General features: G+C 43.5%; 1 protein-coding gene and 1 non-coding gene across 2 annotated transcripts; both read left to right on the top strand.

Moving 5' to 3' along the window:
* Positions 1-54: 54 nt before the first annotated feature.
* On the top strand, positions 55-25703 carry LOC122700712 (zinc finger protein 177-like). The gene is made up of 7 exons (XM_043913785.1): positions 55-89; positions 2516-2635; positions 11109-11197; positions 11732-11935; positions 13340-13423; positions 14657-14739; positions 15472-25703. Exons 1-7 carry the CDS (start codon positions 55-57, stop codon positions 15640-15642), a joined length of 786 nt encoding a protein of 261 aa, XP_043769720.1. The 3' UTR covers positions 15643-25703.
* Positions 9511-9582, top strand: TRNAE-UUC. The gene has a single exon. It is a non-coding gene; the product is annotated as a tRNA-Glu (tRNA).
* Positions 25704-26104: the final 401 nt, after the last annotated feature.

Below are 26104 nucleotides of genomic sequence, written 5' to 3'. Positions count from 1 at the left end.
GGTCTTATAGACAGGGCTAATGCTCAGGCGTAGGTGATAAGGATCAAGGGAGTGATGGGCTTGAATTCTTCTGGAGCACTGGTGGTATGGTAAGTAGGAGTCAGCATCACTAACCCTCAGGTCCAAATGATCTAGGGTCTACATGCTTGTGGACAGCCTACCATCATTAATCATTAACTTTTTCTACCTGGAGTGGGTGTCAGTATCTTGTGTCTGGACTTCCTGAGACTCAGCTATTTTTATGTCTCAGTGCAGAAGGAATCCAGGATGCTTGTGAGAGATGCAAGTGGGCAGGCAAGGGGGCTTTGCCAGGAAAAATTTTTTTTTTTCTTTTAATGAGAACTATCCAATACAGAAAAAATTATTTTGTGGTTGGTTTCAAGAGCAGCTGCTTGAGACAGCACATGATACCCTTGCTCCCCAGCAGGTGGCAACACATCATTATATTTGCCGTGTAAATTATAAATATAACTTTATAACAGGAATTAAGAAAGCTCTAACATTTGTATTCCCCTTCATTCCTCATAAGGGGAAAAATAAAGGAATGCATATTTGTTGGGCATCTACTTTATCAGGTGAATACTGACTTACATCTTTGATTTAAATCAAAGCGGGTCCCTCAACTCTCAGAACTCCCCCCAAGCAATCAAATGGGAAATTAAACTAAAACTTAGATGTATGTATCTATAGTGTCTACAATTTGGAAAACTCAGCAGGGGCCACAGGACTGGAAAAGGTCAGTTTTCATTCCAATCCCCAAAAAAGGCAATGCCAAATGATACTCAAACTACTGTACAATTGTGTTCATTTCACATGCTAGCGAGGTAATGCTCAAAATCCTTCAAGCTAGGCTTCAGCAGTACGTGAACTGAGAACTTCCAGATGTACAAACTGGATTCAGAAAGGGCAGAGGGACCAGAGATCAAATTGCCAACATCTGTTGGATCATATAAAAAGCAATGAATTCCAGAAAAACATCTACTCCTGCTTCATTGACTGCACTAAATCCTTTGACTGCATGGATAACAACAAACTGGGGAAATTCTTAAAGAGATGAGAATACCATACCACCTTACCTGCCTCCTGAGAAACCTGTATGCAGGTCAAGAAGCAACAGTTGGAATTGAACATAGAACAATGGTCTGGTTCAAAATTGGGAAAGGATTATAACAAGGCTGTATATTGTCACCCTACTTATTTAACTTATATGCAGAGTACATTATGCAAAATGCTGGGCTGGATGAATAACAAGCTAGAATCAAGACTACTGGGAGAAATATCAGTAACCTCAGATATGCAGATGACACCACTCTAATAGCAGAAAGTGAAGAGAAACTTAAGAGCCTCTTGATGAGGGTAAAAGAGGACAATGAAAATGCTGGCTTGAAACTCAATACTCAAAAAACAGATCACGACAACTGGTTCCATCACCTCATAGCAAATAAGATGGGGGAAAAGTGGAAACAGTGGCAGATTTTATTTTCTTTGACTCCAAAATCACTGTGGGCAGTGACTGCGGTTATAAAACTAAAAGACACTTGCTCCTTGACAGAAAAGCTATGATGAACTTAGTGTAAAAAGCAGAGATGTCACTTTGCCTACAAAGGTATCATCAAAGCTATGGTACAGATGTGACAGGTGGACCATAAAGAAGGCCTAGCACTGAAGAATTGATGCTTTTGAACTGTGGTGCTGGAGCAGACTCTTGAAAGGCCCTTGGACAGCAAGGCGATTAAACCAGTCAATCCTAAAGGAAATCAACCCTGAATATTCATGGGAAGGACCGACTGCTGGAGCTCCAATATTTTGACCACCTGATGCAAAGAGCTAACTCATTGGAAAAGACCCTGATACTGGGAAATATTGAGGGCAGGAGGAGAAGGGGGCAACAGAGGATGAGATGGATGGATGGCATCACCAATTCAGTGGACATGACCTTGGGCAACCTCCAGTGAGATAGTGAAGGAAAGGGAAGCCTAGTGTGTTGCCAGTCCATGGGGTTGCTGAGAGGCAGTTACGACTGAGCGACTGAACAAGTCTCAGGATTAATATACAAATGTAAGAGAAGTTCTTCCCAGGTGGCGCTAGTGGTAAAGAAACCAGCTGCCAACGCAGGAGACTTAAGCGTTGAGGGTTCGATCCCTGAGTGGGGAAGGTCCCCTGGCGGAGGGCATGGCAATCCACTCCAGTATTCTTGCCAGGAGAATCTCATGGAGAGAGGAGCCTGACGGGCTACAAAGTCCACAGGGTCGCAACGAATCGGCCACTACTGAAGTTACTTAACACACAGGTTCAAAGATAATAATAGAAATAAAAAACTGAAGAGGGTTGTATTAGTTATCCACTGCTGCATAACAGACCACCAGCAAACTTAGTATGCCTTAGGGAAAGGAGGTACTAAGGAGTTGCTCGAGCTGGGAGAAAAGCATTCTCAGTGCTCGAGGACCGGTCCAACCGACTTCAGTGGCCCTGGTGCCCCGCCCAGCCCGAGCCTCCCGCCTGGCCCCGCCCCCAGGATCCCTATTGGAGCCTGCCCCGCGGGCCCAACGGCTCCGGTGGGAGGATACTGGGACTCTCCGGCCCCGAGGCTAGAAGGTGCTGTGGTCGCCGCTCTCGCCGCCTCAGGTGCTGCTAGGTCGGTCCCCGAGTCTTCCCCCTTCTAAGGAAATGGAGTGGGCGTCCCTGGAGCGGCCATCCTTATCGAAACCGCGCCACTGTTTTCCTAGCGACCTGCCTCCAGCCACCGAGGAGCAGTTCCGTGTGCGGCCCCGCCTCTTGGGGGGCGGGAACTCGCGAGGGCGAGGAGAGGGTGCTTGTGGGGTGGGGTCTGGATAAGGACTTGGAGATGGGGCTCGGGAGGCAGGCGACGGTGCTCGCGGAGCGGTCTTGAGAAGGGCGGGAAGATGGGCCTCTGGGGGCGGGGTCTAGGCGGGGGCAGGGGCGTACGATCCAAGGGGCGGGCTCTGGGCGGGGAGACCGGGCTCAGCGGGGCGGGGTCTCGGCGTGAATGTGGAATTCTGGGAGGCGGGGCATAGGGGGGAGGGGGCGTGGAGCTCCAAGGGGCGGGGTCTGAGAGAGGGTGGGGCCTTAGGCCTCCGGAGGCGGGGATTCGAGCGACTGGGTACCCAGCTGGCGTTGACCTTCCGTCCTCGTGTCCTTGGGCTCTCGTGATCTGGCCGTTTCGTCCGTTTTTCCAGCGAAAGGCGCCGGTGAAAAATTTTTTTGTGTGTGCCCGTGAAATTTAGTCAAGGAGGTCCCTTTCTGCCTTCCTTGTACAAGAGAATTTTACTTGTACAAGACTTTTGCTTTCGTGAGCGGCATTGAGGTGAGGTTAAGATAAACTTGTTTTCAATTTTTATTTATATTTGACAAATTCATTTGGGAAGATAATTTCAGGATTCTAGGGTGAGTATAAATAAGCAAGTGTAATAAAGAAAACAAAGGAAGAGAAGTGAAAACGGAAATAACAGGTCTTAAAATTAAAGTAAGATTATTCAATTCTTTACATCCGGAATCAGCTCCAACTTTCCTCCAGTGGCTGTGATCGCCGCTGAGTTTAAAAATATAGGGATCTCTTAATATTGATATTATTAAAAGGGATTTTGGTGTTGTATATTTGCAGTGAAAGAGTGACAAGAATCCAAAGTGAAATACATGAGGTTGTATTTCATTAAAACAAAAGGATTCTTCAGTAAAAGGGAGGAAGCAGCTTTCTTAATACTAGTAGAAGAAAATCGAATTTAGTAGCCTTAAACGAGATGTGTTTTGACCAAGTGAGTTTTTTTTTTTTTCTTCAGTGAAGTTAAAAACTCATGGGTGAAAAATTGGAGGAAAAATGATTCTGGAGGAAATTCAGCAACACGGGTTCCTTGTTTCTGAAAATACTTCTCACACCTTGTTGTTCAGTCGCTAAGTTGTGTCTGACTCTGCGACCCCATTGCCTGCCTTACCGTTTCTTAAATAACATGAGTGGTTTATATTGTGGACAGCCATTTAAATTAATTCCAGTGTTAATATTTGTACTGTATCTCTTATTGGATGTGTGCACCTTCTCAGTCTAGCTGTAACTGAACATTGTCCAGGGCACTCAACAAAACTCACTGGGTGCTGAGTGTGAGCCAAACCTAAGTCAATGCATGGGCACCAGAAAAATAAAAAATGCACAGTGCTGTCTCCCGCCAGCTGTTTAGAGGAGAAACAGATGTGAAACTGATATGAGGGCCTATAATGGACAGATGAGCTTAATTATATGGACAAGCAGGGGCGGAGGCTTGATATTAGGTGGTGCTGATATTTAAGAACTGAAAGATAAGTGGGACAGAGCTGGGCAGAGGCTGTGGAAGAAGGGGGTCTGAGAGGTGGACGGGAAGTTCAGAATCCCAGAAGCAGGACAGAGCCTGGTGTATTGCCTAAATGAAGGAAAGAGAGACCTGACCTGGAAGGGCAGAGAGTGATGAGAAAAGGAGGCAGTGTTACCTGAAATGTGGGTTCATCTCTTGGTGGGGCATCTAGCCAAATGACATAACCAAGCCAAAGAGCAGGAGAGGTAAGGATTTATTACTTGCAGCAAGTAAGGAGGACACTGGGATCTTTCCCAAAGCAGTGACTGCTTGAACAGCAAAACTGGGATAGTTTTGAGCTAAGGGTACATTCCTACTCATGAAGGAGGTTGAGCAGAAGAGAATTCAGCATGGAATTGGGGCAGAGGTTGCCATTTGTCCTTATGCAATTTTTAACACTTGAGTTATCTTCCATCTGTAGTTGTTTGTGGCTACAATCTCATGCCTGCTACTTTCTGGATAAGAGTCTAACTCTAGAGAGAGGTGAGAAGGAATCATTTTTGGTATATGTAGAAAGGGGAAGTGAATATTTCTAAAAGAAACAGTGCTGTGCTTTTCAAAGTAAATATTGTAGTTTAAAAAACAGAAACAAACTGAAAATGTTACATGTCATGTATCTTTTGTTCTATGCCGAGTTGAAAAGTCATTTTGCATGGTAGTGTTATTTTATTATTTTAATTTTTCAAAAATAAAGATGAAAATCTATTTATTTTTAATAGTTTATTTATGTATTATTTGGCTGTACCAGGTCTTAGTTGCAGCATATGGGATCTAGTTCCCCCGACCAGGAACGGAATTCAGGCGGCCTGCATTGGGAGCACCGAGTCTTAGCCACTGGACCACCAGGAAAGTCCCTACTGTTATTTTCTTTAAACAATTAGTCTAAACACATTTTATTTCAGCTAAGCTTGCCTGGTGGCTCAGACGGTAAAGAATCTGCCTGCAACGCAGGACATGTGGGTTTGATTCCTGGATTGGGAAGATCCCCTGAAGGAGGGAATGGCAACCCACTCCAGTATTCCTGCCTGGAGAATTCCATGGACAGAGGAGCCTGGCAGGTTACAGTCCATTGGGTCGCAAAGAGTTGGACACAACTGAGGGACTAACACTTTCACTTTTCACAACTTACATAAAGTAGGAATTGTGGAAGGAATATTTATATTATTGAAATAAACTGAATATGAAAAAATTAAAGTAATTCAGGAAACTGTAGAGTAAAAATATCAACATTTCCCTTCATATTTCCCCTGCCAAATATCCATGAAACAGTGTTGTGCTCTTCTCCAGAGGGTCCCAGTGTTACCTATCTCAGTAGGCCTTTGCAGTTTTTTTGCAAATTGTAGTAAATGATATATAACATATAATTTTCCTTTTAACTTTTTTAAAGTTTTTTTTTTTTTTTTTTTACTTAAACCATTAAAAAAAAAGTCTTTAGTGAGTTTGTTACAATATTGCTTCTGTCTTTTGGTTTTTTGGCCCCAAGGCATATGGGATCTTATTAGCTCCCACCCAGGGATCCAGCCCTCACCCCCTGCATTGGAAGGTGAAGTCTTCATCACTGGATCAGCAGGGAAATCCCAGTTTTTAACCTTTTTTGAGGGTACTTTTCAGTAGCATTAAGTATATTCACATTGTTGTTCAGTCAGCACCACCATCCATCTCCAGAACTTTTTCATTTTCCCAAATGGAAACTGTACCCATTAAACAGTAACTCCCCAGAACCCTAACTTCCAGACCCTGGTACCCTTTGTTCTGCTTTCTTTCTCTGTGAAGTTGACCCTTACCTACGTACCTCAGATAAGTGGGATCATATGGTATCCGTCCTTTTGTGTCCAGCTTATTTCACTTAGCATAATATTTTCAAAATTCTTCCATGTTGTAGCATGTGTCAGAATTTCATTCCTTTATAAGGCTGAATGGCTTCCCTGTTAGCTCATTGGTAACGAATCTGCCTGCAATGCAGGAGGCCCCAGTTCAATTCCTGGGTTGGGAAGATCAGCTGGAGAAGGGATAGGCTACCCACTCCAGTATTCTTGGGCTTCCCTTGTGGCTCAGCTGGTAAAGAATCTGCCTGCAATGTGGGAGACCTAGGTTCAGTCCCTGGGTTGGGAAGATCCCCTGGAGAAGGGAAAAGCTTCCTACTCCAGTATTTTGGCCTAGAGAATTCCATGGACTATAGTCCATGGGGTTGCAAAGAGTTGGACATGACTGAGTGACTTTTACTTTTCAGATTCCATGGACAGAGAAACCTGGCGGGCTACAGTCCATGGGGTCACAAAGAGTTGGACACGATTGAGCAGCTAACACACAAGGCTGAATAATATTCCATTCTAAGTATACACATGTTGCTTATTCATTCATCTGTTGATGAACATGGGGACTTTTTCTACCTTTCCTCTATTGTGAATGATGCAGCTATGAATATTCATGTGCACATATCTGTTTGAGTCTCTGTTTTCAGTTCTTTTGGATGTATATACTATTGCTGGGTATGGACATCCAAAAGAATGGAAAAACTCGAATTGCTGGGTCTGTAAGGTAGTTCTGTGATTCAGTTTTTGAGGAACCATCACACTTTTTAACAGTAGCTGCACATTTCACATTCCCACCAACAATACATAAGTGTTCCAGTTTCTCCACATCCTCTCCAACAATTGTTAGTTTTTTTTCTTGTGATAAGGGTCATCCTGCTGGGTATGAAGTGATGTCTTGTTATTTATTTATTTATTTGCCCCACCAACCTGTGGGATCTTAGTTCCCTGACCTGGTATCCAACCCACGGCCCCTGGAAGTGTGGAGTCTTAACCACCGGACTGCCAGGAAAGTCCCTCAATATGGTTCATGTTTGCATTTCCCTAATGATTAGTGATGTCAAGCATCTTTTTGTGTGCTTATTGGCCATTTATGTATTTTCTTTGGAGAAGTATTCATTGAAGGCCTTTTTCTCAGTCATATTTAACACATACATATATTTTACAAGCTTCCCAGATGGCACAGTGGTAAAGAATACACCTGCAGTGCAGGAATTGCACGTTTGCGGTGCAGGAGACTTGAGTTTGATCACTTGTTCGGGAAGATCCCTTAGAGTAGGAAATGGCAGCCCACTCCAGTATTCTTGCCTGGAGAATCCCATGGACAGAGGAGCCTGGCGGGCTACAGTCCTTGGGGTTGCAAGGAGTTGGACAGGCTGAGCCACTGAGCATACACATACTTTTATAGATTATGTGAATGTATTTAATACTTCAAGATCTATGTCAGTTTTTTGGTTTTAAAAGCCATAATCATATCCCACATACAAATATCTGGTCAATCTTTAGCCCCTTGCTATACTCTAATGGATATTTTGGTTAGTTCTAGTTCTTACCCATTATAAACAGTTTGTATAATAGTAAACAAGCTTGAATATACATACGCATCTGTTTATCTGTCTATATCTACACAGGTGCCAAGGTTTCTCTTAGCTACAATCCTGCAAGTTGCTAGTTGAAGGCATGGGGATATTTATAATTTTTATACACATAAATTCAAATTATCCCCAGCACAGTCCCAACTGCCACGGGCCCCTGGTCATCTTTGTCATCTGTGGCAAAGACAAATTTTTCTACTGGGTACTGAGGGCAGGTGGCTGCCTGAACCTGGAGCCCAGATAAGACATCCCTGGGGAACTTCCCTGGGGCACTTCCCTGGTGGTCCAGTGGCTAAGACTCCATGCTTCCAATGCAGGGGGTGCTGGTTTGATCCCTGGTCAGGAACTAGACCCCACATGCTGCAACTTAGAGCCAGTGTAGGGCTCCCCGCCCAAAAAAAGAGACATCCCCTGAAGCTCTCTCTTAGCCTGCTGGTCCACCACATTTTGAAATTATTCCCCCCAGCCCCTGTCACTCCCACAAGCCTAAGAACAGGCCTTGATATCCCTCTTGCAAAAAACAAAAAAACCCTCTGCTGTATCAAGCCTCTCTCCGAGGGAGTCTGCCTTGTAGGGGTGGTGCTGCCGCAAGAGGAAATTTCCTTTACCTTTCTGAAACCTCCAGCTGACAACAGCCCCCTCCTCTTTTGCCAAGGAGAGGGGAGAGCATAGTCAGAATGAATAGACGCCCCTTACCCTCTGTCCTCCCAAGTTCACTAGTGCCTGAGCTTTCTGGGTTGTATGTGTGATGTGTATGCTCAGTCGTGTCTGACTCTGCGACCCCATGGACTGTAGCCTGCCAGGCTCCCCTGTCCATGGGATTCTTCAGGCAAGAACCTTGGAGTGGGTTGCCATTACCTTCTCCAGGGGATCTTCCCAACCCAGAGACTGAACCCAAGTCTCTTGCATCTCCGGAGTCTTTACCACTGCACCACCTGGGATAACCCTTTTAAATTTGATGGGAAAATATGCCATTTGTTAAATCTGTAAAATACATAATGCATATTGTGTGTAAAGTATATATGATATATGCATATTAATTTTCACATGTTATACAAAATACATATATTTTTGCCTCTGCCAAACCTCACCTTGAACAAACTTGCTTCTCCTCCATCTTTCCCTCTCAAGTAGTGGTCATCTTTTAGCCAGTGTACTAATATTGTAAGGAGAGACTTGCTGTAGGCTGAAATCTCGCATCTTAGGGTCAGGCTTTATTTTTCTTTTTGGCTGCACAATGCAGCATGTGGGATTTTCGTTCCCCAAACAGGGATTGAGCTTGTGCCCCCTGCATTGGAAGCCTGGAGTCTTAACCACAGGGCTGCCGGGGAAATCCCAGGTCAGGCTTTCTTTGATAGGAAAGAATAAACAAAGCTGAGAAGTGGGATGACTGATGGGGTGGTAGGGTAGTTTGTCAGGGCGGACAACTGGTTTCCAGGTTCATGGGTGGGTCAAAGTTCAATGACCCAGGAGGGTTGGGGGTTGGGGGGTGGGGAGAAGCCTGACTGAAGCTTGGTGAAGTTCTGTCCAGGCTGTTCAAGGGGGACAGACAGTTCAGCTACTCATTCACAAGACAGATATTGGGAATTCGGATAGCCTCTGTCTGGCCTTGTCCTAGGTAAACAGGGTCATACTTGGGTCTTACCTGAGTTGTGTGGGGAAGGGTGTTTAATGGCAGGACAGAAAGGGTTGGAGAGGTGGTTCTTACCCATCACTGTTTTCTAGGACCACAGGGCTCAGGTATAAAGTTCAGTTGTTGGGAATTCTCTGGTTGTCCAGTGGTTAGGACTCAGCGCTTTCACTGCTGGGGCCCAGGTTCAATCCCTGGTCGGGGAACTAAGATCCTGCAAGCTGGGCCTTCCTCCCTTCCCCACCTCCAAAAATTCAACATTGTGAATATAAAAGATCCAGTGACCCTCCCTTGGTTTCTTGACCTTCTCCCATTGGCTGAGGGTCAGTTGGCCCCCCTTCCACCCCAGTTGAATTCCCTAGCAAATCCTTTGGTGTTTCCTCTGATATGTATACCATACTAATGATTTAGAATGGTCTCTGCTGCTCCTGGCCTCTTCCAAGGCATTCTGGGCCCTGCCACTGCTGCTTTCCAGCCCACTGCTTCTATTTCTGCCCTCCCCAGTTCTGTTCTGTGAATAGCAGTCAATATGATCTTAAAAAAATAAAAATAGGAACAGAACACTCTTGGTGCCAAATTCTTCTCCTCAGCTAGTCATGGGATATAAACCCACACGTCCCTTTGCCCTGGTCTTTTATTATTATTTATTTAGTTTTGGCTGCACTGGGTCTCTGTTGTTGCGGGTGCTTTTCTCTAGTTGGGGGCGAGTGGTGGGGCGGTGGTGGGGGGTGGCTACTCTCAGTTACGTTGCATGGGCATCTCATTGCTGTGGCTTCTCTTGTTGTGGAGCATGGGCTTAGTTGCCCCACAGCATGTGGAATCTTCCTGGACCAGGGATCAAACCTGTGTCCTCTGCATTGGCAGGAGGACTCTTAACCACCAGACTCAGGGAAGTCCATCCTTTGCTGTGGTCTTGACTCAGCTTCTGGTCCCTCTGCTCCTTCAGTTTTCCTCCCCAGACACTCCAATCACCAAGCTCCAGCCACTCCCACAGGGGCTTTCTTCCCCCTCGAGCCCCCTCCCAGAGCTAGTTTGTGCCCTGACCAGTATTTTGAGACCCTCTTCCTCCAGGGCTTCCAAAGGCCAGGACGAGGTGGGAGTGGAGCCCCAGGAGCCCCTGCGCCCCAGGATTGATGCTTTTTAGGGTTTTGGATATTTGGGGGATAATATTGTATTATTCCTTGCTTCCTTCCTTCCCCCCTCCCTCCCATCCTTTTTTTTTGGCTGTGCCTGACCAAGGATAGAACCCTGGCCCCCTGCACTAGGAGTGCAGGGTCTTAACCCCTGGACTACCAGGGACATCCCGTTCCTTTTTCTTTCTTTTTTTTCCCCTTGCCAAGTGGCTTGTGGGATCTTAATTCTCCAAGCAGGGATTGAACCTGGGCCCTTGGCAGTAAAAGCCTGGAGTCCTAGCCACTGGACTGCCAGGGCATTCCCCTCCTTGTTTTCGATTTATAAATTTGGACGACTGACTTGCAAAACTGTTCTGAAACTTGATCACCCACAATAGTCACGGGAGATAACTAGGCTTCCCCTGGGCAACAAGGTCCACAGGCCTCTTTTCTAAATATGAGAGATACAGGGCCTCCCTGGCATTTTAGGAAACCTCCCTGAAGGCAGGTAGGCGGGCTTGCCTTGGCTTCATTCAGGGTAGTATGAAGTAGTGTCCAGGCTTGGGTGGAGTGAAATCCAGCCTTGGCCTGTTTCTCACAGCATCTCCCCTGTCCTCTAGCTATGCCTGCTCGGGACCCCACCTGTCACCAGGAGGGGAACATGGAGGAGGAAGCAGTAGCTGCAGAGCTGCCAACAGCCTGGTCAGAGGTAACTGGAAATCCCCCTCCATCCAACATGGCGTCTCCCTTCCCTGAGGGTGGGTGGCCTGGAGCCTCCAACCCCACCGGGACTTGTCCCTACTCTTCCTCTAACGGTGGTGAAGGAGCTTCCCAGAGAATGCTGGCACTGCCTCAGTATTTATGAACTTTTCTCAGTATAGTCACTTCTGGGCTGTGACAGAAAATCAAGAAAATCTATGAGACCACTTTGTCTCAGGAACTCTTGGGAACATCACTCATTCATTTATCTAAATTAAAAAAAAAATTAAAATTTGTCACCATTTATTTATTTAAAAAATAATTTTTTTGGAGTATAGTTGCTTTAACTCATTCATTTACCAAGTATTCTTCCAGGACCTTGGGGAGCTCAGGGCTGGGTGTACCTGACTGAGGGGACCCAGGCAGGGATGGGTTCAGAGATAAGCTGGAGAAGAGTTCAACTGTGTGTTGAAGAATGAACATATCAATGGGGCTACATGGGGCTGCTGAGGTCAAGGTCACCTTTCTGTCTGAACTTCCCAAGCCTCAGTCGTCGGGCTCCGTCTTCCTGATGCCCTGGCCTCCTGGGACACTGATGGAGATGAGGTTGTGATATTTCAGGACCCAGTGACCTTCCAGGAAGTGTCGATGGACTTCTCCCAGGAGGAATGGGCCCAGCTGGCCCCCGCTCAAAAAATCCTGTACCAAGACGTGATGCTGGAGAACTACAGGAACCTGACTTCTGTGGGTGAGTGTGGTCGGCCACCTCTCTTTGTTAGTAGGTTTTGTTTGTTTTTGTTTTTCAGAGCGATCAGTGGCTTAATGATGGGGGAGTTTACACGTCTGAAGCAAGGTCCTAGAGCAACACCCCACCATATGTACACAATGGGCAGGATGTCATTCATAGGTTTTTTTTTTTTTAATTATTTATTTTATTTTTTTGGCTGCACTGGGTCTTTGTTGCTATGTGTGGGTTTTCTCTGGTTTCAGCGAGCGGGGCCTACTCTTCATTGCAGTTCACAGGCTTCTCATTGTGGTGGTGTCTCTTGTTGCAAAGCACAGGCTCTAGGGTGCAAGGATTCAGTAGTAGCGCACAGGCTTAGTTGCCCCTCAGCATGTAGAATCTTCCTGGAGCAGGGATCAAACCCATGTCCCATGCATTGGCAGGTGGATTCTTATCCACTGTACCACCAGGGAAGTGCCGTTCATGGGTTTTTGCTGCAAACCTTTCTCAAGCACCTGCTGTGTTGCAGGAACTATTCTTGCTCTTAGGAGGAGTATGTGGCCCATCCTTAAGAAGTGATATTGTAGGGACTTCTCTGGCAGTCCAGTGATTAGGGGTCGACACTTGCCCTCTGGAAGGGGAATAGGTTTGATCCTTGGTTGGGGAACTGAGCTCCTGCAAGCTTTGCAGCATAGCCAAAAAAAAAAAAAAAGTGATTGTGTAGAATGGGGGTGAGCACTCTTTTTGTTAAGGGGCCAAGGAGTAAGTATTTTCAGCTCAGTGGACCCTGGGTCTCTGTTGCAACTGCTGAATGCTGCCACTATGGTGTCGAAGCCACCGCAGATGGCATGTAAGCAAATAGGCAGGGCTGTGTTCCAATACAACTTGACTTACAGAAGCAGGTGGCTAATGTCTGGGCTGCAGTCACTAGCCCCTAGTGTCCTGTCTTCCTTTTGAGAGTGAAGATTTATTCATTATATCAACCTGATTTTCTTCATGATTGGAAGCTTTCATGCCCCTTATGTGTGTCTCTGAGCTTGGGTCTGAGGATCCCTGGAGGGCATGATGTGAGATAGTTTCGGGTCTTGGGTTATCATGTTGGTCTTCCCAGGTGCCTCAGTGTTGAAGAATCCACCTGCCAATGCAGGAGATGCAGGTTTGATCCCTGGTCTGGGAAGATCCCCGGAGAAGGAAATGGCAACCCGCTCCAATATTCCTCCCTGGGAAATCCCCTGGACAGAGAAGCCTGATGGGCTACAATCCGTGGGGTCACAAAAAGTGGGACACGATTGAGCGACTAAACAATAACCATCATTGTGTTACTGCTCATGGGGCCACACATGCTGAAACTGTTGGCCCTACTCTGGGCAGAGTTCCCGTGTCGACCCTGCACACCCCCCACCTCATGTGTCTTTCCCCACCTGCCAGGGTATCATCTCCGCAAGCCCCGCCTGCTCACCCAGAGGGAGCTGAGAACCCGGAAGAGGAGACTTCTCCAAGACACCTGTGCAGGTGAGCCCTGGGGAAAAGGAGCCCCTTTACAGAGCTTCTCAAAGGTCATTTTTGTCTGAGAAATTGTGTCCAGCCACTTGGGGTGAATTTCCTCTTGAAACTTCTACTTTCCTTCCTCTCCTTCCCTTCTCTCTTTTTTCTCTCCCATTTTTTTTTTAATTGAAGTATAGCTGATTTACAATGTTGGATACATTTCAGATGTACAGCAGAGTGATTCGGTCATGCATATATGTTGTTTTAGTCGATAAATCATGGCCACCTCTTTGTGACACATGGACTTAGTCCACCAGCCATATGTGTATTAATATATATGTATATAGGGTGTTCCTCAGGGCTCAGTGGTAGAGTTCTATCCCTGAGTTGGGAACATCCCCTGTAGAAGGGAATGGCTACCCACTCCAGTATTCTTGCCTGGGAAATCCCATGGACAGAGGAGCCTGGTGGGCTACATAGTCCATGGGGTCGCAAGAAGTTGGACATGACTTAGTGACTAAACAACAACATTTATGTATATATCTATATTCTTTTTTTGTTTGTTTGTTTGATTCTTTTCCATTGTAGGTTATTACAAGATTTAAACATAATCCTTGCTGTTTCTACCACTACAACATGTATGTATACATCTGTATTCTTTTTTTGTTGTTTTGATTCTTTTCCATTGTAGGTTATTACAAGATTTGAACATAATCCTTGCTGTTTCTACCACTTTTGCTATAAGAATAAGCTCTGTCCTGCTTTCTCTTTTTTTTAATTCATTTTTATTGGAGTATGGTTGATTTACAATGCTGTGTTAGTTTTAGGTATTCAGGAATACCTAACTAGTTATGCATATGCATGTATCCATTCTTTCTTAAGTTCTTTTCCCATTACAGAGTACTGAGTACTGCTTCCTCTTTCCAGAACATTCCCAAGTGTGCTATTTGCCCATTTTCCCACTGTCCTCAAAGTTTGCTTGCCCTCTTTTAGACTATTAGCAGTTGTCTCATTCTTAACAAACTTGTTCCCTGACCTGTCACTTGCCATTTTCACCCCTTGTTTGTGTCCTTGTCAAATTCTATACCTTGCTGAAATCCTAAGTCTGTCTTTAGCTGCTGGTGCATTCTTCCCTGTCACAGTGACTAAGAAGAGCCAGTATATGAAAGAAAAACTCCATGGGCCTCTGTTTGTTGTTTTGTTTTATCTAACCATTTATTTCTCCATGAACTTAAACGTTTTTTATTCTGATCATTTCAGACCAGAATTCTCAGCTTAAAACCCAAGAGACCACGGCTGGAAGGAATAAAGTTTGGGAAAAACCACTTACTGGCAGGAAAGGGGTAAGGCTCATGAGGGTTCATTGCTGGTTCTCTGCAGGAGGAAATTGCCATGAGATAGACAAAGAGCACAACAACCTGGGGAGACACGAGGGGCCAGTAGCCTTCACCTAAGATAAGTCATGTCTCAGGAGAGAGCCTTGGGGTGCCATGAATTTGGGTAATATCCTAAACTGATTTCAATAGCGATTCATAGATAGATCCCACAAATAAGCAGGTCCATAAATATAACTTAGAATTGAGTTTTTGTTTTACATAACTATCAGAAAAAAAAAAGTCTGTACATAAGAAGTCTTATGAATGCAGCCATGATGGAAGCTTATGGTAGAGCATTCCCTGTATTTACCTGGTGGCTCAGATGGTAAAGAATCTGCCTGCAATGCAGGAGACCCAGGTTCAATACCTGGGCTGGGAACATCCCCTGGAGAAGGGAATGGCTCCCACTCCAGTATTCTTGCCTGGAGAATTCCATGGACAGAGGAGCCTGGCGGGGCTATAGTCCATGGGGTCACAAAGAGTTGGACCCAACCGAGCGACCAAACACTTTGACTTCATTCTGTACGCTCAATTTGAACTCAGACAGGGCAGAAGCAGTGCACTTGCTCTGAAAATGGTAGCAATTTCTAAGGTAGGAATTTGCTTTCTTTACTCCACACACTTCCTATGGGGGAGAATTCCCATGAGTGCAATGAAAGTGAGAAAGCCTTTAGTTACTGCCTATCTCTTCATTGACAGGCACCAGCTCAACCTAGAAAGAAGTCCTATGAACAGAGTCTGTGTGGAAAAGCCATCAGAAGGAATCCTGACCTGACTACTAAGAGGAATTACACAGGCGCGAAACGCGATGAACGTAAAGAATGTGGGGAAGCATTTAGTTATCCTTCCTTCCTTGGGGTGCACGTGTGATCACACACTGGTGAGAAAACCTACAAGTGTTCTCAGTGTGGGAAGGCTTTCAGTTGCAACTCCTCTCTCGGGCCGCACGCATGAATTCATCCTGGAGAGGAACCGTGTAAGTGTGGCTAGTGTGGGTAGATCTTCAGCTCTACCTCGAGCCTCGCTCTAGCCAAGAGGATGCACACTCAGGAGAAGCTGTGTGAATGCAGTGACTGTGGGAAGGCCTTCGTCAGGAGCAGTGACCGGACAGTGCGTAGTGCACACGGGCGAGAAATGCCGCCAGTGAAGTGATGCGGCAAAACCTCTAGCAGAAAGTTCTTTCTGATGGCGCACATGAGAACCCATACTGGGGAGAAGCCCTACCCAGTCAGCGCCTGCAGAAAAGCCTTCCATACGAGCTCTAAGGCGACTGCCCACAAGAGACTACATGCAAGAGGGAAGATGTAGCAGTGTCAGAAGCTCTCCAGTCATCATTCATCACGTAGGAAACACGTGAGGATGCACACTGAAGACAGGTCTGGGAGTGGAAGCCGAGAAAGGCTCATCCGTCCCACAGGAGAGCAACTCTATGAATAGCTTTGGTATGGGGGGAAGCCTGCTGGGGCTTAAACTACTGCACAAGGAAATTCAGAGTGGCAGGGAAAACATATAAACGTGAAGAATGTGGGCTTGCTTTTATTAGGTCCTATCTTGAAGCTGGAAATCTAGCTCATTAATTTTCAGTCTGTGTTTTTGAATTTAAGCAGTTAAGGCCATAGATATCCTGCTAAATACCCTATTTGACTACATTACATGTGTATGTGCTCAGTCATGAAGCCGTGTCTGACTCTTTGCCACCCTAGGACTGTAGCCCTCCAGGCTTCTCTGTTCATGGGATTTTCCAGGCAAAAATACTGGAGTGGATTGCTATTTCCTCCTCCAGGGGATCTTCCTGACCCAGGGATCAAACCTGCGTCTCCTGCATTGGCAAGTAGAGTCTTTACCACTGAGCCACTGGTTGAACCCGCACATGGGTTTTAAGCTAAGGTTTTTAAAACTTTGGTTTAGTTCTAAGTATCATCTGATATATCTATTAGACCTGTTTTAACTCACAGTGTCACTTTACTTTTTAAGCCTATCAAAATACTACTTCACTTGAATTTCATCCAGACTCTCTCCTTCCCCCCAGTCCTCTAATACCCCTGTGTCTTCCGTGGTTTGGTGGGACACCCGGTGGTTCCTCAGGGATGTCGTTTCTTGTGTAACAAGTTGGTAAATCTGACCTTGTTACACTATAGGTTTTGTCCTTGGTGGTCTTTGGCTGATTTGTGTTGGGACAATAATGTGTAGCCACGAATACACTCTGCTAGAAATGAGAATACATTTAGATTCTCATCTTCTAAAATGTTCCTAAAATACCCTTCTAAAATGTTTTCCTATACATTGTTGATTTTTATTTATGGTGTCAGCTTTTGTTGTTCAGTCGCTAAGTCGAACATAATTTCTATTCAAAGTTGGGAGATGAACTCCAGGAAATGGAATTTTGTGCTGATTGTTGAACCACAGTTTTTTAAACATCTCTGCTCATTTTATATCTGCCATTTCCAAGACCAAGAAAAGAAATCTTTAAATGTATTTTTCATGCAGGCAGCTGTTTCTTTGAACCTCTCTCTGGTGAATGATGTTTAATTTTATAATTCTGTCTGAAAAGTTACCTTGCATGTAAAATGCACCATTTTAAATGTCACAGGTTGATGAAATTTGACCAGTGTGTAAACCTCTATAATCACCATCCGAATTAGGATATAAAACATTACCATCTTCCCAGAAAGAATAACATTGATTTTTCCTATCATTAACAAAGCTGTAAACTGTGGAAATGAAAATGCTTTTGTGTTCCATAATAAAAGCAGCAATTTGATAGGGAAAAAAAAAATTGCCTGGTGGAAATTTCCAGTGGGTAGGACTCCATGCTTTACTGTAGGAGGTGCATGTTCTATCACTATTTGGGGAACTTAAGATCCCGCAAGCTGCATAGCAGCAAAAAACAACAACAAAAACCCTCAATAAACAACATGACTTTAAGCCTGGCAGTTTAACCTGAGTAGACAGCCTAGAAGCTGATCGCCTCATCATGCATGGCCACATCACACGACGTGATAGGCCAGTGTCCTTCTCAGTGCCCTAATCAAGAGCTTTGTACAGGACTCTAAACACCTTAAAGCAGTTGCGTTGGGGGTTAATTTGCAGAGCAGATTTACTGTTCTAAGTTAGGCCAGTCTGATGTATTTCTTTCTCAGCCCTCCAAAACAGTAGGGTTTTTAAAAATTGTATATTTAAATTTATTTGACTGTGCCAAGTCTTCGTTGTGATCCGTGTGATCTAGTTCCCCAACCAGGGATCAAACCCAGGCTCCCTGCATTGGGAACACAGAGTGTTAACCCCTGGACCAACAGGGTAGTCCCCCCCACGCACACTAGTTTAACTCTTTGTGTTTTGTGCATATTTCTAAACCTACACTTTAAGACAGGGGTTTGCAAACTTTTTTGGTAAATGGGGAGATATTAAATATTTTTGATTTGGTGGGCCAGATGATCTCTGTTACAACTACTCAGCTCTACCATGGCCACAGAAAATACATAAATAAACAGGTGTGGCTGTGCACCATCAAAACTATACAAAAACAGAAGCCAGGCTGGCTTATCCTTATTTCAAGGCAGAGGTTGCATTAAGAAAGTGGAAAAAGGAGACTCGTGCTTTCGAAAAGCACTGCACCTTATTGGCTTATTTATTAAAAAAAAAAACAAAAAACAAAACACTCACAGAACTTTGAAGTGTGGACACTGGATCCTCAGTATGTAAGAAATTGGGAATTTCCTGACGGTCCAGTGGTTAGGACTTGGTGCTCTCACTGCAGTGATTCTGCGTTCAGTCCCTGGTTGGGGAACTAAGATCCCACAAGCTGAGAGGCCTGGCCAAAGTTAGAAATATTAAAAAAAAGTTAATTTCGATCAACAAATGTGATCTTGAGGGAAAAGGGAAACTAGGAAATGCAGCTTCCAAAGTTCAGAGAATACACATTGCTGGTGGGAACTTAAAATGGTGTTGGTTGTAACTGAAAACCACTTGACCCTAAAGAGAAATCAAAAGCTGTCCAAAGACTTGCACACAAGTGTTCAAAACATATGTCATGATAGCCAAAAAGAGAAAACCCCAAATTTCCCTTTGGGGAGCTGGAGAATGAATAAATAAAATATAGTTAACTGTACAATGAAATATTATTTGGCCATACAAATACATGAAGTTTTTTTTCTTTTTTTCCTTTCAATTTTTTAACTGTGCCATGCAGCATGTGGGATCTTAGTTCCCAACTGGGGACAGAACTTCTGCCGTGGAAGCTTGGTGTCTTAACCACTTGACCACCAGGGAAGTCACGGAAACGAATGAACCTTGCAAAACATGCTCAGTGAATGAAACCAGTCACAAAGGACCACAGACTGTATTAGCCCATTTATGTGACATATCCAGATTAGGCAGAGAGGGCATAGAAACAGAAATGAGGTCCACTTTTGCCTGGGCTGGTGGGGAGAACCTGATTAACTATGCAGGCATGAGGGATCTTACTGGGGTAATGGAAATGTTCTAAAACTGGTTCATGCTGATAGTTGCACAGTGTGATACGTTGACTATAAATCATTTGAGCTGTACATTTCAAATGTGTGAGTTTTATGGTATGTGAGTGATACCCCACTAAAGTTGTTTTAAAAGCTTCTTCCATTGTGCATTCATTTTGGTAAACATAGCTACTGTCTTCATCATGGCAGGATAGACCCATAATACTCAGTTGTGAAGTCATCCTTGTAATTGTGGCATTCCTCGGAGAGGACAGTCACTGTCTGTTTTCTCAAATGCTGGTATTCAATTGTTAATGAATCTTCTTTGGACTGAATGAATGATCTAAAGATCATTCATCTAAATGATCTAACTCATTTATTGGGGTTCAGTTGGGGGTATTTATCTTGGAGTGTCATCTTCTCTTTCAGGGTCTTCTTCCTTTTAACCCATAGTTTCCATGCTACACTTTTTAATTTGGTTCTTTTCCTTGTGTCGTTTAGACGTCTTTTTGGACTTCTTGTGAGAAATGGCATGGTTTTCTTTCCTAGAATCTGAATACTTCACACTGTATTTCTGGAGAAGACCTAGAGGTATATGTGTCTTGCTGGTCCTCATAGAGAGTTCTCTTTGTTGAGTCTGTTCATAGCAAATTTGATACACTCCTGTCTAATAACTGATGGGTAGATCGTTGGGGGGATTTCTACAGATAATCATATCTACATATACAGATAGATTTCATTTGCTCCTTTTAAATTCTTACCACTTTCTTATGCTCTTGTTGCCTATCTCTGGCAGGGGCTTTTGAATCCTATTGATTAGAAGGGGCCTTCTGCACCTCCTGATCTTAAAGGGCATTGTATTCCTATTGTATCAAAGTGTTGTCTGCTGTTAAATTTTGGTGGATGACTTTATCAGGATGAGAAAGTTGCCTTCTTCTCCTAGGGCATTAGTGTTCTTTCTTAAGAACAGGCATTGCATTTTTTTTTTTAACAAAATCGAATGTCTGTTCTGCATCTCGTGAGATGATAGTATTTGTTCATTGATGTATTTCAAAACCCCTGGAACAAGGATAGAACTCATAGCAGGCACTCAATAAGTATTTGTTGAATGAATGAATGAATACAGGTAGCTTTTTTTTTTTTTTTTTAAACATGTCTGTGTGGTAAATGACTTGAATTGACTCTTCTACTGTGCTATTAACCTTGCATTCCTGGCTAACTCTGCCCTCTCATATCTACTACACAGCACTGCTCCCAGTTTGCTAGCTAGGATTTTTGCATCGTTGAGTGACATCAGATTGCAAATTTCCCTTTGTGATGCTGTTCTTTTGTTGTTGGGATATGCCAGCCTCATAAAGTTAGTTGGGGAAATTCCCTCAAAGTCCATGCCTTCACTCACCAATTATCAACTTTTTTTTTGGACAACTGTTTTATGTTTTCCCTCCTCATGTATGTCCAGCTTTTTTTTTGGACAACTGTTTTATGTTTTCCCTCCTCATGTATGTCCGACTTGTTGCGACCCCATGGGCTGTATAGCCTGCCAGCCTCCTCTGTCCGTGGGATTTTCCAGGCAAGAATCCTGGAGTGGGTAGCCATTCCCTTCTCCAGGGGATCTGAGCCACCAGGGAAGCCCCCTTTCTTTTTTTAATGGGTGAGCCATTACAAACATAAGACTTCGTTAGCATTCATCCCAAGACCCAGGATATTGTCAAAAATAGAAAGATCTCCCCTTCCTCTAGGCTGACCGTTAGTCTGCCACAGTTTCATGGACGTTGGCCAGAGACACCAGATTTCTGGATCAGAGACTTAAGGGCTTTATTAACAGTGCAGGAGGCCACAGATTCTTCACATTCCTGTTGATTTTCCTTGACTCCCAAGTTGCACAAGGGTGATGTGAAATGACCCACGTGGCTGCTACACATGAAGTCAGTTTGTGTCACAGCTCAGGAACCCCAGGGTTTTCTAATGAGCTGTAAACAAATCTGCCCCATCTTTGCCTGGGAGGGAGACTTAACTTTCTGACACTGGATTGCAAACATACCTGCCCTCTGCTCCGAGGATGTCTACTCGATAAGCATCCTCAAGGACACAGTCCAGAACAGAGCAGGACATGTGGAACTGTGAGTTATCCCATGGAGAACCATCTCCCAATGGACATTTCCTCTGTAATCAAAATATAATGAATATACATATGAAATTTAACATGGATAAAATGTTAGAGCATACAACCTCTAATCAAATTTCTCCCCACAAATATCCTTTCTTGAAGATTCAAAATATAATTTTTTAAGTTATTTTTAAAAAAAACCTTGGGAATTCCTTGGTGGTCCACTGTTTAGGGCTCTGCACTCTCTGCCAAGGGGCCTGCTGGGTTCAATCCCTGGTCTGGGAACTAAGATTCCACAAGCTACGAGATACAGCTGAAAAAAAAAACAAAAAACTTACATAACAAGTCCTGGGAAAATAGACACTTAAATATAGCCTTCTGAAAATAGTGACTTGATTCAACCCAGAAGAATCAGGTAAGACCAGGAAATGGATGCTCGCACAGAAAACTTTTTTTTTTTTTTTCATGGAAGTTGTGAAAGCCCTCATGAGCACCCATCCTTCTATGTCACACGTAAGGACAAATAGAGAAGGGTCGTGTTAGTGTAACGACTATGGATGGGCCTTCAGATGGGACCTTCGCTTACTATTTACAAGAGAACTCATTTTGAGAGAGGGGCTCTGTCAATGTTATGAATGTGGGTTTGGCTTTATGCTACATTCTTTTTTTAAAAAATTACTGAAGTAAAGATGATTTACAGTGTTGTGTTAGTTTCAGGTGTTCAGCAAAGTGATTCAGTTATATGTGCCTGTATATATTGTTTCCAGATTCTTTTCCCTTCTAGACATAGCCCCCAGTGCTGCGTTTTTTACATGGACCCCGAGCTCATTAGTTTCTTGGCTTTTCCTTGCGTAATATAAATGCTCAAGGCCACATATATCACTCTAAATGTCCTCCAAGTTATTCAACAAGTTGTGATGGGTGATCTTATTACTTATTGTGGCTCAGTTCTAAATACTGTCTTATTTCCGTTTTGACAGCCCCTTACACATGGGTTATTCAGGAATATGTCTTCTAGATGCGGTGCCGGGGTTTCTCGGTCGCCTTGTTTTTCATTTCCATTCTAGTTGTCTGTGGTTGGAGTCAGTGACCTGTAGGATGTGGAATCTTTGGCATCTGTTGGGACTTTATGGGCCCAGTGCAGCAGACATTGCTCTGTGTCCACTCTTCCCACTTCCTACTATCACAACCTGGGTTTTGCTCAACTTGTTAAATGTTAGCAAAACAAAAAACAGCAAACCCAGCTTGCTCTCTCCATCTTTTTTCTTTTTTTAAAAATTATTTATCATTGGATGTGCTAGGTATTTGTTGCTGCAGACAGGCTTTCTGTAGCTGGGGTGAGCAGGGGCTACTTTCTCTTATGGGGCGCAGGCCTCTCATTGTGCTGGCTTCTCTTGTGGAGCATGGGCTTCAGTTGTTGTGGTGCAGAGGCCCAGTTGCTGCGCAGCATATGGGATCTTCCTGGGCTAGGGATCGAACCCATGTCTCCTGCATTGGCAGGCAGATTCTCATCCACTGAGCCACCAGGAAAGTCCCTCCCCATCTTTCCTGAAGGAATGCCTCACAGCCCTGGCACATGGCAGAGAGGCAGAATCACTGGTGTGATTTCTAGGAAAGCTGTTGTAAAGGGGACAATCCCATGCCTGTTATCTTACTCTCTTTCTCCTTGGGCCTTCCTCCTTCTTTCTGCCTGGAAAGTAAATACAATGCCTGGGATTGGAAGAAGGTGACCAGTAGGCAGAAGCCACAGGCAAAGATGGTGCTGCCAGAACACAAGGCTTCCTTGCTTCTCAGCAATTTCTCTGAGTGGCTGTACCGACACTGAACTGCTTATCTCTAGACTCATGCATGGTACATGAGAAAAAGAAAGATTCTTTTTTTTTTTTTTTTTAAAGTCTCCACTGTAGTTTCATGATGGGGGAGCTATCAAGAGTTTTTTCTTTATTTCTCTTAGGAGTTTAAAAATTTTTTTATTTGACTGCATTGGGTTTTAGTTGCAGCACACAGGATCTTCGTTTCGTCATGTGGGGTCTTTTGTTACGGCACACAGGCTTCTCTCTAGTTGTGGCTCACAAGCTTAATTGCTCCACAGCATGTGGGATCTTAGTTCCTGGACCAGGGATTGAACCCGCATTCCCCTGTGCTGCAACATGGAATCTTAACCACTGGATCGCCAAGCAAGTGGTCCTGCCAAGTGTTTATCACTCCCGTTGAGTACAGCGTCTGCTGGTGTGGTTGCCAGGAGAGCCCGCATCTTGGGTTCCCACCTCATGGGCTTGGTTTGCTAGTGGCCTGGTTGCTGCCCCGCGCAGAACCTCCCTCTGGGGTCGTGCTAAGACTGCTCCTGGCAGGGACTAAGCCTGGCAGGAGTGCTAGTACAAGCCCATCCCTGTAGGTCATGGGCTCTTCCACTGATGGCCACAGTTCAAGAACCCCCCACTGGTCTGGCCCAAACTTGGCTAGACTGTTCCTCTGTCTGGGACTGTCCTGACCCAGCCTTCCTCCACCTTTCTCTGTTCCTTCTGACTGAACTTGACCGCAGGTAACAGAATATCAATGGGAGTCATTGATAAACTTGTCAAAGCTGATTCTGTGACCTGCTGTCCACAAAAACCTGATTGAAATGGGTTCAGAAGAAACTAGGAGAAAAATTGGAGACAGCAAGGAGAAAGATTTTTTTAGGTCTATTTTGTTCAATATTATTATTAAAAAAGCCACGCCAGTCTTCTGTCAGATAGTTCTCCCGCCTCATGTTAAGCCTTCGGTGTACTTTAGAGGTGTCTCTTGTAAAAAGGATGTAGCTGGATCCCAACCCCCATGTCAGTCCACTCTGAAAGTATCTTTCAATCTGTAAACCCGTCTAGTTTTTTATTGTGATTTCTAATGTATTAGATTAACTTCTACCACCTCATAGTTCTGATTTCTATTCAGATTTCTTTTAAAAAATGGCAACAGAGAAGATTTGATGCAAATGTATAGGTACAGTTAAAAAACAAACAATCAACTTGTGATGCTTTAGTCGCTAAGTCATGTCCGACTCTTACGACCGCATGGACTGCAGTCCTCCAGGCTCCTCTGTCCATAGGACTCTCCAGGCAAGAATACTGGAGTGGGTTGCCATTTCCTTCCCCAGGGTAATATTATGTATCCCCTGCCAAAAGAAGAAAAAAGAATGCAAGTAAACAACAGGTGAAATACAGATGTCTGTACCTGAGTTAATAATATTCCGGCAATGTCAGTATGTAAGGCATTGTCATTAGGAGATGCCGGACAAAGAGTCCATGGGACCTCAGTACTATTTTTGTAATTTCTTGTGATCCTTAAATTATTCAAAATAAAACATGGCTAAAAATTGAGAAAGGAACAACACTACCTAAATGAATAGTGTGTTAATACTTTCCTACTTTTGCTCACTCATTTTTGAGATTTATTTAAGTCACATGAAACTATAATTTATATAATTGCTACATAAGAGTCTTTTGTATGAATGTACACAACTTACTTATCCAGTCTACAGTGGATGGGCCTCTCTGGGTAGTTTGTAGCTTTTATCCTTTATTAAAGAAGTTGCCATAAACATTCTTGTACACCTCCCATGAACTCACTGGGTGTAGAATATTTATGTTCAGATTTCTTTTGTATTTTATGTAAAATGTATCTCATTGCTGATTACTAATGAGAATGGGCATCTTTTTATATTTATTGGCTCTTGTGAGTTTCCCTTTGGAAATTACCTTTACATGCTTTTGCTAATTTCTGTCTGTATCTTTGTCATTTCTCTATGTTATAGGAGTGTGATATTTCTGATGCCAGTTCTTTTCTCCTTGTCAATGCCCCTCTTTATGGCGTCTTGATGAACAGTGATTCTGAACTTTAATCTGTTAGTTTCTGTGTCTCATTCCCAAACTCCAATTATAAATATGTTCAACTTCATTGTCTTCTTCAGCTTTTGATGTTTGGTTTCATGTTTAAATTCTCAATCAACCTGAAATTGACTTTTGTTTGTGACAGAGTATGACAAGTTTATTGATAATGATTTCAGATTCCACAGTGCAACTAATCTTTAATAAATAAATGACCACTTGGTAATACTGGTACTGTATCAAAGAAGACTTTTCAATTATCTGAAGAGGCTATAAAAATACTTCCCCCTACCATCTGTGTATCTGTATGTAGCTGAATTTCTTCACCTACTTCAATCAAAACAACATACCACAGCAGAATGATTGTAAAAGCAAGTATGAGAATACAACCGTTCCTGTTAAGTAGACATTAAAGAGATAATGCAAAAATGTAAAATAATGCCACTCTTTTAATTTTTTGTTTTGGAAAATATACTTAAAAAATAAAGTACTATTTATTTATGTTTACATGTAATGACTTATTTTTAACAGATGAGTAATAATATTTTTTGAGTAATATTTAAAAAAACCCAGTTTTAACATTATTCTTGAAATTTGACATTGTTTAAGAAGATTTTAGCAGAGCCTTACAAGCTTTTATAGAAATGAGAGAAACTTATTTCAAAAAAATAGGTAAAGAGATCAAAATAAGATTGTATGTCTAAGAGTCAGTTGATAAATATTAAAATTCACATATAAGTAGAAGAATATTATATAAAAATACAAAATGCTTTTTTATTACCTAACATTATCTCTCTTTTCTTTCTTCCTATCAATCTTTTAATCAGTCAATCATATTAGTTAAGGTAATGCAGACTGTTGAAACAGGTAAGTCCTTAAGTCCAATGTAGCATTAAAGATGTATTTTG

The sequence above is a fragment of the Cervus elaphus genome, chromosome 9 (genome assembly GCF_910594005.1).
Source record: "Cervus elaphus chromosome 9, mCerEla1.1, whole genome shotgun sequence".
In the NCBI taxonomy this organism is placed as follows: domain Eukaryota; kingdom Metazoa; phylum Chordata; class Mammalia; order Artiodactyla; family Cervidae; genus Cervus; species Cervus elaphus.
Note: the sequence above shows the minus strand (reverse complement) of the source record. Positions and strands in the feature narration are given on the sequence as shown.